Below are 14,822 nucleotides of genomic sequence, written 5' to 3'. Positions count from 1 at the left end.
TGGAAATAGAACTGCCTTATGATCCAGCAATCCCACTGCTGGGCATACACACTGAGGAAACCAGAAGGGAAAGAGACACGTGTACCCCAATGTTCATCGCAGCACTGTTTATAATAGCCAGGACATGGAAGCAACCTAGATGTCCATTAGCAGATGAATGGATAAGAAAGCAGTGGTATATATACACAATGGAGTATTACTCAGCCATTAAAAAGAATACATTTGAATCAGTTCTAATGAGGTGGATGAAACTGGAGCGTATTATACAGACTGAAGTAAGCCAGGAAGAAAAACACCAATACAGTATACTAATGCATATATATGGAATTTAGAAAGATGGTAACAATAACCCTGTATACGAGACAGCAAAAGAGACACTGATGTATAGAACAGTCTTTTGGACTCTGTGGGAGAGGGAGAGGGTGGGATGATTTGGGAGAATGGCATTGAAATACATATAATGTCATATATGAAACGAGTCGCCAGTCCAGGTTTGATGCACGATACTGAATGCTTGGGGCTGGTGCACTGGGACGACCCAGAGGGAGGGTATGGGGAGGGAGGAGGGAGGAGGGTTCAAGATGGGGAACACATGTATACCTGTGGCGGATTCATTTCGATATTTGGCAAAACCAATACAATATTGTAAAGTTTAAAAATAAAATTTAAAAAAAAAAGGAGGCTCTTTAGTTCTTCACTTTCTGCCATAAGGATGGTGTCATCTGCATATCTGAAGTTATTGATATTTCTCCCGGCAATCTTGATTCCAGCTTGTGCTTCCTCCAGTCCAGCGTTTCTCCTGATGTACTCTGCATATAAGTTAAATAAGCAGGGTGACAATATACAGCCTTGACGTACTCCTTTTCCTATTTGGAACCAGTCTGTTGTTCCATGTCCAGTTCTAACTGTTGCTTCCTGACCTGCATATAGGTTTCTCAAGAGGCAGGTCAGGTGGTCTGGTATTCTCATCTCTTTCAGAATTTTCCACAGTTTATTGTGATCCATGCAGTCAAATGCTTTGGCATAATCAATAAAGCAGAAATAGATGTTTTTCTGGAACTCTCTGGCTTTTTTGATGATCCAGCAGACATTGGCAATTTGATCTCTGTTTCCTCTGCCTTTTGTAAAACCAGCTACATGTCCATTAATAAAGGACCAATTACTAGCAGATATGAAAATTATTAGAAGTTCTGATATGAAATAATCTTTAAGATGTCTTAGAAACTAAAAATATAAGATATAGAACAGTTGTATAGTATGCTGCAATTTGTGAGAAATAGAACATATACTTCAGAGATCTCCTTGTGTAATTTTAAATATTTTATTTTTTAGAAATGATTGTCTCTAGGAGTTAAACTGAAAACAGTAGGATTTCATAGTGCAGAAGCTTACTTTTTACTGTATGTATGTAGTACTTGGAATTATCTTTTGGGGTTTGTTCTGTTTTGTTATTATTCTTTTTGTTAAAATTATTGTATTAGTTTCTAAAAAAAGGATTTTAAGAGATTTGCCATCAGTATTCCTGCAGTAGAAGAAATGATAGTCTCTAATTAAGGCAGAAAGAACTTGATCCCAGATAGAAATTCTAATGTGCAAGGAAAACTAAAGAGCAAAGAAAGTAGTAAATTTGTGGGATGAAAGTAAATAAACATCAACTATATAAAGCAACGATAATAGTATTGTGAGATTTTAAAATCAATATATGTATTGAAATGAGTACATTAGGAAAGAATAAAGACTGAAAATGAAGAAGCTAAACATTTATCTAAAGAAGTTAGGAAAACAATAGCAAAATAATCCTGAAGAAAATTAAATAAAGGAGATGACATTGAAAACATAATGAAAAACTGATTATTTGAAAACACTACTGAAAGTGATGGATAACTTATATATTGCTTTCATAATTAAAAATCAATAAAATAAATATAGATAAATATGTATATTACTTTCTTCTTTATAAGAGTGAGAAAATTATGCTACCAAAATATCCAGTAAACGAGATTGATCATATAAATTGACCTACATCACAATTAAATTTTATTCATTTATTAAAATATTAATTTTAATAACATAGAAAATGCTTATTATATAGCATTAAGCAAAAACAGTATACAAACCTGGATGTTTAGTATGATCTTAACTTTTTACAAAAATTCACAGAGAAAGTCTATGAGGAAATATGTCTAATGTGAACAATGTTACTGATTTATATAGATTTATATGTTATATATTTATGGATGATTTTACGCTTTTTCTTCATACTTTTCAAAATATGTACTCCTTATAATTTTTTAAATCGCTGTGTTATACTCATATTAAATTGGAAAAATGAAGACATTTTCTAAAAGATATATTCCCTTTTTGCTCCCAGTCTTCAGTTCACAGTTCATAGTAGTTACATCACTTCCCTGAGAGACACCCTAAGTGGTAGAAACCAGAAAGCAACCTTCATGAATGATGAGTTGCTGTCGTCTGTAATTCTAGGCTTGTGGGTCTGCAGGTGATACTATGAACACTATCTGTGTTCTTCATGATCAAACGAAGCTTCCTGTTTCATTATTTACCTCCTGCTGAGATCTTGCCCTTGATGTGATAACAGCTAGAAGTACTTTCGTTCTGCTTTTCCTAAACTTAAACCAGTATTCCATTCCATTTGTAGCTATGGATAATACTACTGAGCTACATAATGAAATTATGAACTATTTTTGTGATTTATAAGATGTGTAACTAACATGTTTCATGGGATATAAAGACTATGGAAGTTTGGTCTACCGTGTGTTTAATTGCTTTTTGTGTGTGTGTTCTGTGTTGTTTAAGTTTTATATTGATTTTTTAAAGACAGTTTTTTTCATTTTAGAAATGCTTGAGACATGTCTTTGTTGATTGGTAGTAAAAAACAAAAGAATTTGAGTTATATAACTTAATTAGTAGAGAAATTGGAGTAGTGAATTGACTTTAAAAACTCAAACTCATAAAACAGATATTCAAAAAAGCATATGCCACCCTCAAAAATCAACAGAAAAGACATTTTCACCAATTGGATAAGTAACTCTCTAAGTCTCTTTACCGTCTTTCTACAGGAAGAAGCAATTTCGATATCTTCTAGAAACCAAAGGGAAAAAACCTGGTATTGTCAGTGAAGAAAATAATGATAGCAAGAGACTTGTGGGAGAAAACACAAATCGTGCTACACTGAATTATACCACGAGAGACTTCTATACTGAAAAGCTAGAGGTAAAACTACCATTATCTTTGGAACTTAGTGCCTGGATAAATTCCAAATGGCTTGAGACTTGGGAGTTATATGTTTCTCTCCTACTCATTTAAGATAACCTTTTTAAAATCTGGAATGTTAGTCAGCCTCATATCCAGAGCTGGGGGCAGTAGGCACCAAGGAATTAGGGAGAAGTAGAGCCCTTAGTTCAATATATTTAAGCAGAAAAGAAATATTGAAAAGAAATAGGTACCAAAAATTTAGACCGAAGTAGGACCAGGATTCAGATCTCTGAATTAAGAAAACTGGAATAGACTTGCTCTGAGTACTTTCCTAGCTTGTGCCAGACTGGCAGAAGACACAACAGAACCTCCATTTCTGTTCTCTTTGCCTAGGTCCTTGAGGTTTTAATTCACTATTTTATTCTCCTACAGCATTAGCTTCTGTGTTCTTAGTCACATAGTTTTAACCTATTTTGTTTCCACTATAGTCTTTTAGACAGAAAGGCTAGAACCAATTCTTTACTCCTGTATGTGTTCAGAAGTTTTTTGAGGGAATGCTGTGTTAGGGGACTGCAGAACTATAAAGAAGAGAACCATGCAGTGTGTGCCTTGATGGAAATCAGAGAAAGGTGAAGAAACAGGCCATCTATATAAAAATAAGATGTTAAAATTCTGCAAGAGTTTTTGAGGGGTTTAGGGGGCTGTGTGAGTGTGTATTGGCCAAATATTTTTCAAATGTTTTATAATGGTTGTGAGATTCTTTATTCAAACTATATTATAGCTGAAAACTCATTATGTCAAAAGAAAGCAAAACAGCAGAGCTGCTCCTGTTGTAGATGGGGTTCAGAGCTCTGTTTGATTGGATCTTCTATTCTTTTCCTTTCTCCTCACCTCATTCCCAGACCTGAAGAATCTCTTTGGAACCCATAGGCCTCTAAAGATTATACTTTGAAAAGCATTTAACTCAATGCAACAATATTTTTATAGCATCCTGAAGGATGTTTTGAAAAGATTCTGCTTTAAATTCTAGCGCATGAAAGGTTACTGCTTCATGAGGTAGTTATATATCACTGAGCAACTCCAACAGTGGAGAAATTCTTCCCCATGTTAAGCTGCCTCCTAATAACTTTGAATTAGTGATGCTGATGTTGCCTTATGTAGGAAACAGAGCAAATATCTTCCTTATGAAAACTCTTTAAATATTTGAAATGAATTACTTGAAGTCATCTTTATAGTTATCCTTTCTTACATTCAAAACTCACGTATTGAGCACTTGTCACGTGTAATACTTGGACTGTAAGAAGACGCTGTTATTATCCTCATGAATCTCACGTTCTGATGGAGGAGATAGACATATGCAGGGATAATGTAAATCAGTAAGTCGGGAGAGTGTAGCTCAGGGGAACTCTACTCAGTGCTCTGTGGTGACCTAAAGGGAAAGGAAATCAAAACAAAGAGGAGATTCATGTACACGTACGGCTGATTCTCTTCAACACAGCAGTGTGAAGAAACCAAACTCCAATTTTTAAAAGTCAGTTTTCCTTAAAATAATTTAAAATTTAATATAATCCCAATAAGAAGCCAAAAATTTTACATTGAATTGATTCTACAGTACCTGTGGGAAAATAAACATAAATAAACATAAAAACTCTGAAAAAGAAAAATGATGGGGAGAAAACTAGCACTACTAGATAAATTAAGACGTATTATGATCTTATCAGTTAAAACAGGGTGTTTATGGAAAGATAGTCTAATGAGATAGAATGGAAAATTCAAATATACATCTAGATAAAAAAGAGAATTTATTATATGATAAAGAATAATCTCAAGCAAATCAAGAAGGATTATCCCAGTAGTGATTTGAAAATAACTACGGAATTAAGGAGGGAAAAGAGCTGGATTCAGACTTTATACTTACATCCGCATTAATTCTAAATGAGTCAGAGATGTTGAAGTTTATAATGAAAGGGTAAAATATCTACAAAAAACCATGAAAGATTTATGTGCAGCACTGAGATCAGAAAGACCTTCAGAGAGATAAAATAAGCAATGACAAAAAACAAACGAAAGAAATAATTTGCAACTAATCTCCCTAAATTATCAAGAACTTTTAGAAATCAGTGAGAAAAGGGACCAACAATCCCGTATAGGTTGTGTTACTTATTCAAAAATAAGTTTAAAATAATATACCATTTACCATGACAATAAACACTGTCAGTTCAGTTCAGTCACTCAGTCATGTCCGACTCTTTGCGACCCCATGAACCGCAGCACGCCAGGCCTCCCTGTCCATCACCGACTCCCAGAGTTCACCCAAACCCATGTCCATTGAGTTGGTGATGCCATCCAACCATCTCATCCTCTGTCATCCCCTTCTCCTCCTGCCCTCAATCTTTCCCAGCATCAGGGTCTTTTCAAATGAATCAGCTCTTTGCATCAGGTGGCAAAGTATTGGAGTTTCAGCCTCAGCATCAGTCCTTCCAATGAACACCCAGGATTGATCTCCATTAAAATGGACTGGTTGGATCTCCTTGCAGTCCAGGGGACTCTCAAGAGTCTCCTCCAACACCATAGTTCAAAAGCATCAATTCTTCGGTGCTCAGCTTTCTTTAAAATATATATAAGCCCTCCACAGAGAAAATTATAAAGTTTTATTGAAAGACACTGAGGAAGAACTAAATAGATGGTTTATGTTTATGGACAGAAACTTTCTACATAGTAAAGATGTCAGTTCTTCCTAAATCCATCAGTATAAGGCAATTCTAATAAAAATTTAGAAAAGTTATTTGTAGAACTTCATCAGTTGATCCTAAAGGTGTTTGATAGAGCAAAGAACTTAAAATAACACAACAGTATAAGTGAAGAGAAGTTGCCTTACCAGATATGAAGTACTATTTTTAGCTGTAGTAGTAATTGAGGCCATATAAGAATAGATTCGTAGATCCATGGACAAAATAGCCAGAACTATCCCATGTTTGTGGGAAAACTTTGTACAGATATCAGGTATTGCTGACTAGTACAGACAGACTAGCTAATAAATGCTATTGAGGAAATGAAATATCAAATCAGAAATACATATCCCTACTATGGTGTACTTTCTTAAAAACCATATTAAAAAAATTAACTCCAGATCAAATAAAAACCCAAATATGAAAAGCAAACTTTAAAATTCTCACTTAAAAAACAGTTGAAAATATGACCGTGATTCGGTAGGCTATGATTTTCTAACCCCCCCACCCCCCAAGGGCACAAACTGTAGGGAGAAATTTTGATAAATTTGGCAATAGAGGTCATTTTTTGAAAAAAACACGTAGAGTTTCCATGGAGTCATATAAGCAGAGTCTTGATTAAAGTGGTTTGAGAGGTAAATAAGCAATCAAGAAGTAAAGATAGCAATGCTGACTCCTGTTTTGAGAAGTATCAAAGGGAAAAATAAAATCTGAAGCCACATAACATTTGGAAAGAATAATATGCCATTAGGGGATTTGGATCTGAGCCCATGATTCCACCACTTATTTATTACCTGAAAGACCTTGCCCTGGTCGTTAATCATTTCTCTTGACTCACAATGTAACATTCCCCACTTCCTGGAAAATGTTTTACTCACTGCAACACAAAGTGCTGATTCTCTCGCCTCTGTGTATCTTGAGTTGTTGAAGGAATTACTTGAAGTAAGTTTCTCACAAATCAGGATAAGCCGCCCCTTTCACTATGCCTATGACACGTATAATTCTGTTGCTTGGTAGGTCCAATGCCCTGACTCATTCTGAAAAAGATTTAAGATGGATGGAAAGCTGAAAGGGACTTTAAAGAATCCAATCCTGTTATTAGACAGCTGAGGAAAACTGGAAACTTAGGTGAACAGCTGAGGCTCACATAGTGAGTTCCTGACTGAACTGCCTCTAGGACTCAGGCTTTCTGATTGCTGGCCTTGGCTCCTTTCAGTTTATCCTGAATGCTTCCTGAAGTCGTCTTGACCACCCCAGCACAAAGGGCTCTCGTTTCTTTGAACACTGGTGGTATTTGCTGTCTACACATCTCATCCAGCACTCATGTACTGTTTCCTTTCTTTTAGTTAAGCTTTCAATGTGTATAGGATATCTCTCCAACTAAACTGCAGGTTCTTCAAGAGCTAAATCAGCATTTTCTCCGGTAGGTATTAGTAGATGACAGCCAATCCTGAGCAAGTCTCTCAAACTTTGTTAACCTTAGAGTCCCATTTATAAAATGGACATATGGATTAAATTCCTATACAAGTACCATTATTGTTCAAATAACTTTATAACAAGTCTACCGTGAACTGCTTTTTTCTATCTTCATGACAATAGAATTTTAGTTCAATGAACTAACATAAACAATATTGTAGAGTTCATCTCATCAGGATTGAACTTGTGAAATACTTGTTTTATACCCCCTACAGGGATAGAAAAAGAATAAGTGTGTGCTGTGTGAAAGCATTTGAGAATGGAAAAAGCATTATTCAAAGAGGAGCAACTTCTTGACAGGTCAGGGCAAGAGAAGTATCTCTAATGTGCTCTTAAGAGGATCATTCTGTACATGCAGAATGAGTTGTGCTGGCAGACACCTGATGAGTTTTAGAGTATATTGCATGGAGATGCAGAGTAATTGGCTTAGTGGAGAGAAGAAATGATGAAGCAAAGATGCTTTCAAACACATTTACTAATTAAGGGTTAGTATATATTAGATATAATTCTGTATCAACATGTTTATAAAGAAGTCATGGAAGAAACTAGCACAAAATTGTAAAGCACCAAAAATTGCACTATGCCAATTAGAAAAGTTTAATTCATATTATATATAAATTATTTAACAAAAATCATTTAAATATCTTTATATTTTTCTTATCCTTTATTACTATAAAAATTTTCTGGTCCTACTGCTATAAATTTTTTAAAAATTCAAAATCATGTTTTAAGAAACTTACACGTCTGTAAGAGAGGTCTTCTACTTATGTAAATACATTGCTCGTTGCAAAATATTGCTTGCTTTAGTTTTTGATCTCCAGTGATTCACACTTATCTTTCTTCCTGGTATTCTCCTTGTTTCCCAAATTTACTGAGTGTTAAAAGGAAGCAGCTAAATGCTGTTCTCATTGATAAGCTAACTTAGTGCACATGACTAGGTCCCAGACAATATTTCAGAGTTAGTGAAGTTTGGTTCACCAGAGAAGTCACCAGCTGGAACCATCTGTTATTTATTGCCCATCAGAATATGTGCATATTTTTATGATAGGTCAATACATGACCTGTTGCTTTTAGCACATGAACTAAATCAAATCAGATCAGCATGTTGAGCCCTGAATGGTGATTATTTAGAGAAATCTTATATGTCATAAGAAAATTTCCAAAATGTGCCTCTGTTAGAGGAGGTTAGTGACAACTGGGACTCATTGTTAACTTCTGTTAATTAATCAAGAATCCAAAACATATTTATTTTTTGTTTTATAAATTGTAAAACTTTGGAAAAGAAAGAGAAGTATAAAAAAGGAGTAGAAATATTCATCTCACTACCCTAAGACAATCTTAATGACACTTCAGTATATTTCCTTTCATTAATATTGAATATATTTTTGTAACTTTTTAATGAAAATTTCAAATATATGAAAAAGTTGAAATAATTTTACAGTAAACATTCATTCCCCAAACTTAAATTCTACTGTTAGTATTGTACTGTACCATGTACTTGCTTTATCACTTATCTATGCTTTTCCCCATCCTCTATCCATCAATAATCCATCTTATTTTTTAAATTTATTTCCAAGTAATTGCACACATTACCATGCTTCTCCCTAAATGATTTAGCAAGCAGATCATTCAGTTCAGTTCAGTTCAGTCGCTCAGTCATGTCCGACTCTTTGTGACCCCATGAATCGCAGCACGCCAGGCCTCCCTGTCCATCACCAACTCCCGGAGTTCACTCAGACTCACGTCCATCGAGTCAGTGATGCCATCCAGCCATCTCATCCTCTGTCGTCCCCTTCTCCTCCTGCCCCCAATCCCTCCCAGCATCAGAGTCTTTTCCAATGAGTCAACTCTTCACATGAGGTGACCAAAGTACTGGAGTTTCAGTTTTAGCATCATTCCTTCCAAAGAAATCCCAGGGCTGATCTCCTTGCCTCTTGAAAAACCTATATGCAGGTCAGGAAGCAACAGTTAGAACTGGACATGGAACAACAGACTGGTTCCAAATAGGAAAAGGAGTACATCAAGGCTGTATATTGTCACCCTGCTTATTTAACTTCTATGCAGAGTACATCAGGAGAAACGCTGGGCTGGAGGAAGCACAAGATGGAATCACGATTGCCAAGAGAAATATCAATAACCTCAGATATGCAGATGACACCACCCTTATGGCAGAAAGTGAAGAGGAACTAAAGAGCCTCTTGATGAAAGTGAAAGAGGAGAGTGAAAAAGTTGGCTTAAAGCTCAACATTCAGAAAACAAAGATCATGGCATCTTGTCCCATCACTTCATGGCAAATAGATGGGGAAACAGTGGAAACAGTGTCAGACTTTATTTTTTGGGGCTCCAAAGTCACTGCAGATGGTGACTGCAGCCATGAAATTAAAAGATGTTTACTCCTTGGAAGAAAAGTTATGACCAACCTAGATAGCATATTGAAAAGCAGAGACATTACTTTGCCAACAAACGTCCGTCTAGTCAAGGCTATGGTTTTTTCCTGTGGTCATGTATGGATGTGAGAGTTGGACTGTGAAGAAAGCTGAGCGCCAAAGAATTGAGGCTTTTGAACTGTGGTGTTGGAGAAGACTCTTGAGAGTCCCTTGGACTGCAAGGAGCAGATCATTAGAGTTCAGTAATTCATATAGTTTTTTATTTTGAGGCATAATTTATATACAATGAAATAAAATCTTAGGTATACAATTGTTAAGTTTTGACAAATACATATACTCATATAACCCAACCTCTATCAAAATTTCATTTTGTACTTTTTCTTTTTCCACTTAGCATTATAGTGTAAGCATTTTCCTTGTTACTATAAACCTTCATAGTAGATTTTAAGGGCAGTATTTGTTGATATTTTAAATTTAACTTTTTAAAAATGATTTTGCTATTTTGATTTGAGTTGGAGGTTTTAGTAGATCGTTTTTCAATTAGTTAAACCTATTTTCTCATTGACATTTATTACTTATTTCCTTATCCATTTATGTGAATTGCTTCCCCTATAATGCTGATTATCTGATCTATTTCATGTTTTTTTCCCATATATATTATGGCATTTTCCATCATTGTGCCTGAATACTCAAAGTATCAATAGCCAAATTAAGTGTCAAATTCTTGCATTAATTAAAATGGCTTTGTTTCAGCTTCTAGGATGAAATCCAAGCCCAATGCCCCAATTACCTCAGGTCTCAAACTTCCTCTGTTGTGTTTTGAACCCAGATTTTTCATTTGGGCTTCCCTTGTGGCTCAGCTGGTAAAGAATCCGCCTGCAATGAGGGAGACCTGGGTTTGATCCCTGGGTTAAGAAGATCCCCTGGAGAAGGGAAAGGCTAACTACTCCAGTATTCTGGCCTGTAGAATTCCATGGTCTCTATAGTCCATGGGGTTGCAAAGAGTCGGACACACCTGAGCGACTTTCACTTTCACTTTTCATTTGCAGACTGTCAGACCCAGAAGTTGAGTGGGTGCATTGTCTCATCTGAAGGCCAAGTTCTGGGTCCCAGGCTTGTATATATGTCCTCTTTCTCCTTGTACACTTCCCCCCAACTTTGTCCAAATATTCTCAGTCACATAAGTCAGTGTAATATATCACTACGTCCTTTCCTAAAATATGGAATTAAGTCAGAGTGTGGCTATTTCGTGTTTGTATATGGATATTAACTGAGCTCAAGGCTTCCCAGGTGGTGCTAGTGGTAAAGAACCCTCCTGCCAGTGCAGGAGATGTAAGAGGCATGGGTTTGATCCCTAAGTTGGGAAGATCCCCTGGAGGAGGGCATGGCAATCCACTCCAGTTTTTTTGCCTGGAGAATCCCATGGACAGAGGAGCCTAGTGGGCTACATTCCATAGGGTTGCGAGAGTTGGACATGACTGAAGCAACTTAGCACGCATGCACATTAACTGACCTCATGTTAATTAATATTGTTAGTATCATTTACCATTAGAAGCCGTGAATCTGTACATTCAGCTGACTTGTGTGAGGGAAACTGCCTGCACTGAGAGAGAAGGTCTATCAACAGAGAAATTGTAGTTATGATCCAGTGATTCCAATAAATAAACACTTTTTAAATACAATTTAAAATCTTTATTTCTCCCCATAATTAGCAAATGAATTTCATATTAGCTCAACTGGAAGTTTTCTTCTCATAGTTGCCAAGAAATATATTTTTAACAGAGCTGTCCCACAGAGCTGGGAGTGGACTGGCAAGAAGGAAGCCTTCAGCTGCTATCTTTACTCAAGCAGAGCTCTGTGTCAGAGTGTCTAGGAAAGTATTCCTGCTCTGAGGAGTGGGGTCAGAATAGATTATCAAGCTTCTCTGGTTCAGCTAATTGTTGCTTTGGTTTGGGGCTTAATTATGATTCTATGCAAAATATTCTTTTTCTAACAGGAAATAAAGGAAAAAAAGAAATTCTGCAAGATGTATATCGAGGATCTTGTGAAGGAAGCCACGGAAATCAACATGAAAAATGAAGCTTTGCAGAAACTTTGGCCACAGATGTTCATTGAGCTTGTGAGGGATGCAGTTATAGAAATCCGCAATAAAAATTCCTATATGAAGCTTTGCCTACAGCAGATAACTGACCAAAAATAGAAATGGCTTTTAGTTACAACTGAGATTTTTAGTTTTATGTTTTTGATGGTTGAAACTATGTGGGTTAAAAAATGTTAAAACAACAACAAAACTTTTCCTTCAAGCTAGAAAGACTAGCATCAAAGCATCTATTGCCTACTGTTCTTGTAGTTAAAGGTTAGGAAGGAAAGAGCAAAAGGGAAAATTCATTTCCTATATATGTTGACCAAACAACCTTTGGGAACTGAGCAGTCTCTAGGGCCCTTGAATGGGCCCTGCGTCTTGGGTTCTTGATTTGACTGGTGCCCCTGCTACAGCCCAAAGCACGTAGTGTTCGCTCATGGTTCAGCATGAGTTGCTTCTGTCTACTTTCAGCTGATAATTTTTAGTTACTTACCTCTTTATTTTATGTCATGATTTCAAAGCCAAAAATATGTTCTTTTTTATGAGTGAAGAATAAACTTATTAATAAATTACTTTAAAAGAAAACGTGTTTGCCTCCTTAATCCAGTCAAAATTGTCCTATTTATTGCACGTTTCTCTTGAGCTGAGTAGGAGCCCTTCTCTTTACTTATGTAGGAAGAGGCCTCATTCTGAGGATGCATCCTCGGCGCACCGCAGAAAGTCCTGGGGGTCACTATGAGCAGAAAATACGAAAATGAGTCCAAACAGGGACAAGAAGGAAGTGTGTTTGCCTTAAGAGATCCTGAGTGTATGTATGTGAAATGCAGTGACTAATCCGTAAGTCTGCTTCTATGAATTGTGTGTCTTTCTGTTGTTGGCTACTCTGAGGCTCTTTTTCTAGGCAGGCATGTGTACCTGTATCTCAAAAGTATTAGAGATTTAGGAGGGGAAGTTTCTAATTTTTCTAATTCCAGTTGAAGATCAAACAGAGAAATAAGATATAAAGATATAAGCAGGGGGTTATATCCTGCTTGTATATATATCCAGGGTTATATGTCCTGGTTGATGCTAGTGATTTTGGAGCCCATGACCATACCCAGAAGTGATACAACTTTAGAAACACAATCTTACAGGTCCATAAATAGGAATTCCCCATTTGCTCAGATTTCACCTGGCAGCTGTATGGATCACCAGGATATGGGAAAATGAAAACAAAAGTTACAGGAAGATAGAGTCCTACGGAAACGCTTGAAGGGAAGGAAGTAAGCTGCTTTGCTTACACTAAGAAAGGCCTACGTCATTAAGAGCTCTTGGTCACCCTCAAGTTTAGGAAGGGCTCAAGTTTAGGGAGCCATGTTTCAGAACACGGCCTTTCAAATCTCACTGTCCTGGGTTTGCATCTCGGCACTTCAGCTCCCACTTTAGCTTGTGAACCATCTGGACCTCAGTTTCCTCATGATAGCACACATCTTATAAGATCATGGTGAGGATCAGATGAGATAATGCATTTAAAAGTGACCACAAAGTAAATGAAGCTATTCTTTGTCATCTTCTAGAAGCAGGTTGAACCACAGTTTTGGCGCCCTGGGACAGGAAGAACTGTTAGTGTTTGCTGATGATCCTCCGTCTCTCCAAATTGAAACATACAGACCAACTCTCATCTATCTGGTAAACAGTGACCCCTCCCTGGGTTTCTGTCTTATTTGGCATAGAAACGAGAGCCCACCTTGAGGGTGACATTGAGATGAAAAACAAGAGTATCTTGTTCATGGGCTTCTAGGAAATAGGAGAGGCAAGGACATCTGACTCCTCAGGCATGCGGGGAGTGGTTGCTCACTCTAGGCCAGGCAGGGGAATGCCTGGCTGTTTAATAAACGACCTGTCTAGCTTGCTGCATGCTGCCTCTCCTCCCCCTACCCTCCCACCCTGATGATAAAGAGCCTAGATCTTCATGTTCATGTGCATTCTTGGCTCTCCCCAGTCCTCCTAGGCATTTAAGGAACTGAAAGAAGATCAGCACTCACTGGCTTGGTGGCAAACCTACAGGTTGGCTCAACTCAGAGCACCTGCTTCAAGCCTAGTAAGAGGGGTTCTGTCTTGTTTCTAAAATCAGAACTCTTTAATGCCCCGTCTTTAGTCACTTGGTCTCTTCATCCCTTTGTACATGAGCTCCCTCTTGCTTACCCCCGCTGTTACACACTGAGTGATTTCTGTTACTTGAATCCTTGTTTTGCCTGATCCCAAATCCCACTGACTGTCCTCCCGTCTCATTCTTATCCCTTGCCACTCAACTTCCTCCGAACCCATGCTTGCTGGACTTGCTGGACCATGCTTGCTGGTGAGGATAATCCCCAGAGAAAAGGGCAAGGGGACCTGGGTCTACTGTGTCTGAAATCAACTGAGGACTCTGTGGCTAGTGGGGATCCCTGCGACAAGTTGTCATCTCTGCTCGGGGTTTTCCAGGGTCTTCAGGAAGGGAGCGAGATGCATACCCCACAGGCTGAGACTATCAAGGCTAGTGTATTCTGAAGGATTGCCTTTTTCCAAAAACAATCTCGAGCTCAAACAGAATATCACCTCAAAAGCAGAAAGGTACAGAATCCGCCAACTGGGGAGATACCGTCCCCCGGGTTATGGTTTAGCAGTTAGGTGGTTACATGTGCTATTGTTGGGTCTGGGGATGGCTGCTAAGTGTGCAGTTGGATCTGAGGCTAATTAACTGTGCTGCTGTCTGAGGATGGTGCCCGGGTCGGCTCCCTGCTTTGTGAGCTTCACTCCACTAAAGGCCTGATGCAGGAGACCATGAAGCCTCACGGTGCTCCTGATCTATTCCTTTCCAGGGTAGGGGCTACAGTGGTATTCGTATGCTCCACTGAGTAATAATAATCATAACAACAAATAAGACTTATTGGGTGGCATCATGCACTTATT

General features: G+C 37.6%; 1 protein-coding gene across 4 annotated transcripts in view; it reads left to right on the top strand.

Moving 5' to 3' along the window:
- The window catches only part of LRRC49 (leucine rich repeat containing 49), a 153,401-nt gene extending 140,925 nt beyond the window's left edge, over positions 1 to 12,476 (top strand). For all 4 annotated transcript variants that reach the window (XM_010834478.1, XM_010834476.1, XM_010834477.1 and 1 more), the window contains 2 exons: positions 3,081 to 3,234; positions 11,805 to 12,476. In XM_010834478.1, coding sequence (XP_010832780.1) covers positions 3,081 to 3,234; positions 11,805 to 12,008 — 358 coding nt within the window. In that variant the 3' untranslated portion in view covers positions 12,009 to 12,476. The remainder of the gene's footprint in view (positions 1 to 3,080; positions 3,235 to 11,804) is intronic.
- Positions 12,477 to 14,822: the final 2,346 nt, after the last annotated feature.

This window comes from Bison bison, unplaced genomic scaffold (assembly GCF_000754665.1).
Source record: "Bison bison bison isolate TAMUID 2011002044 unplaced genomic scaffold, Bison_UMD1.0 scf7180017864034, whole genome shotgun sequence".
Classification (NCBI taxonomy): Eukaryota; Metazoa; Chordata; class Mammalia; order Artiodactyla; family Bovidae; genus Bison; species Bison bison.
This window is presented reverse-complemented; position numbering and strand designations above follow the sequence as displayed.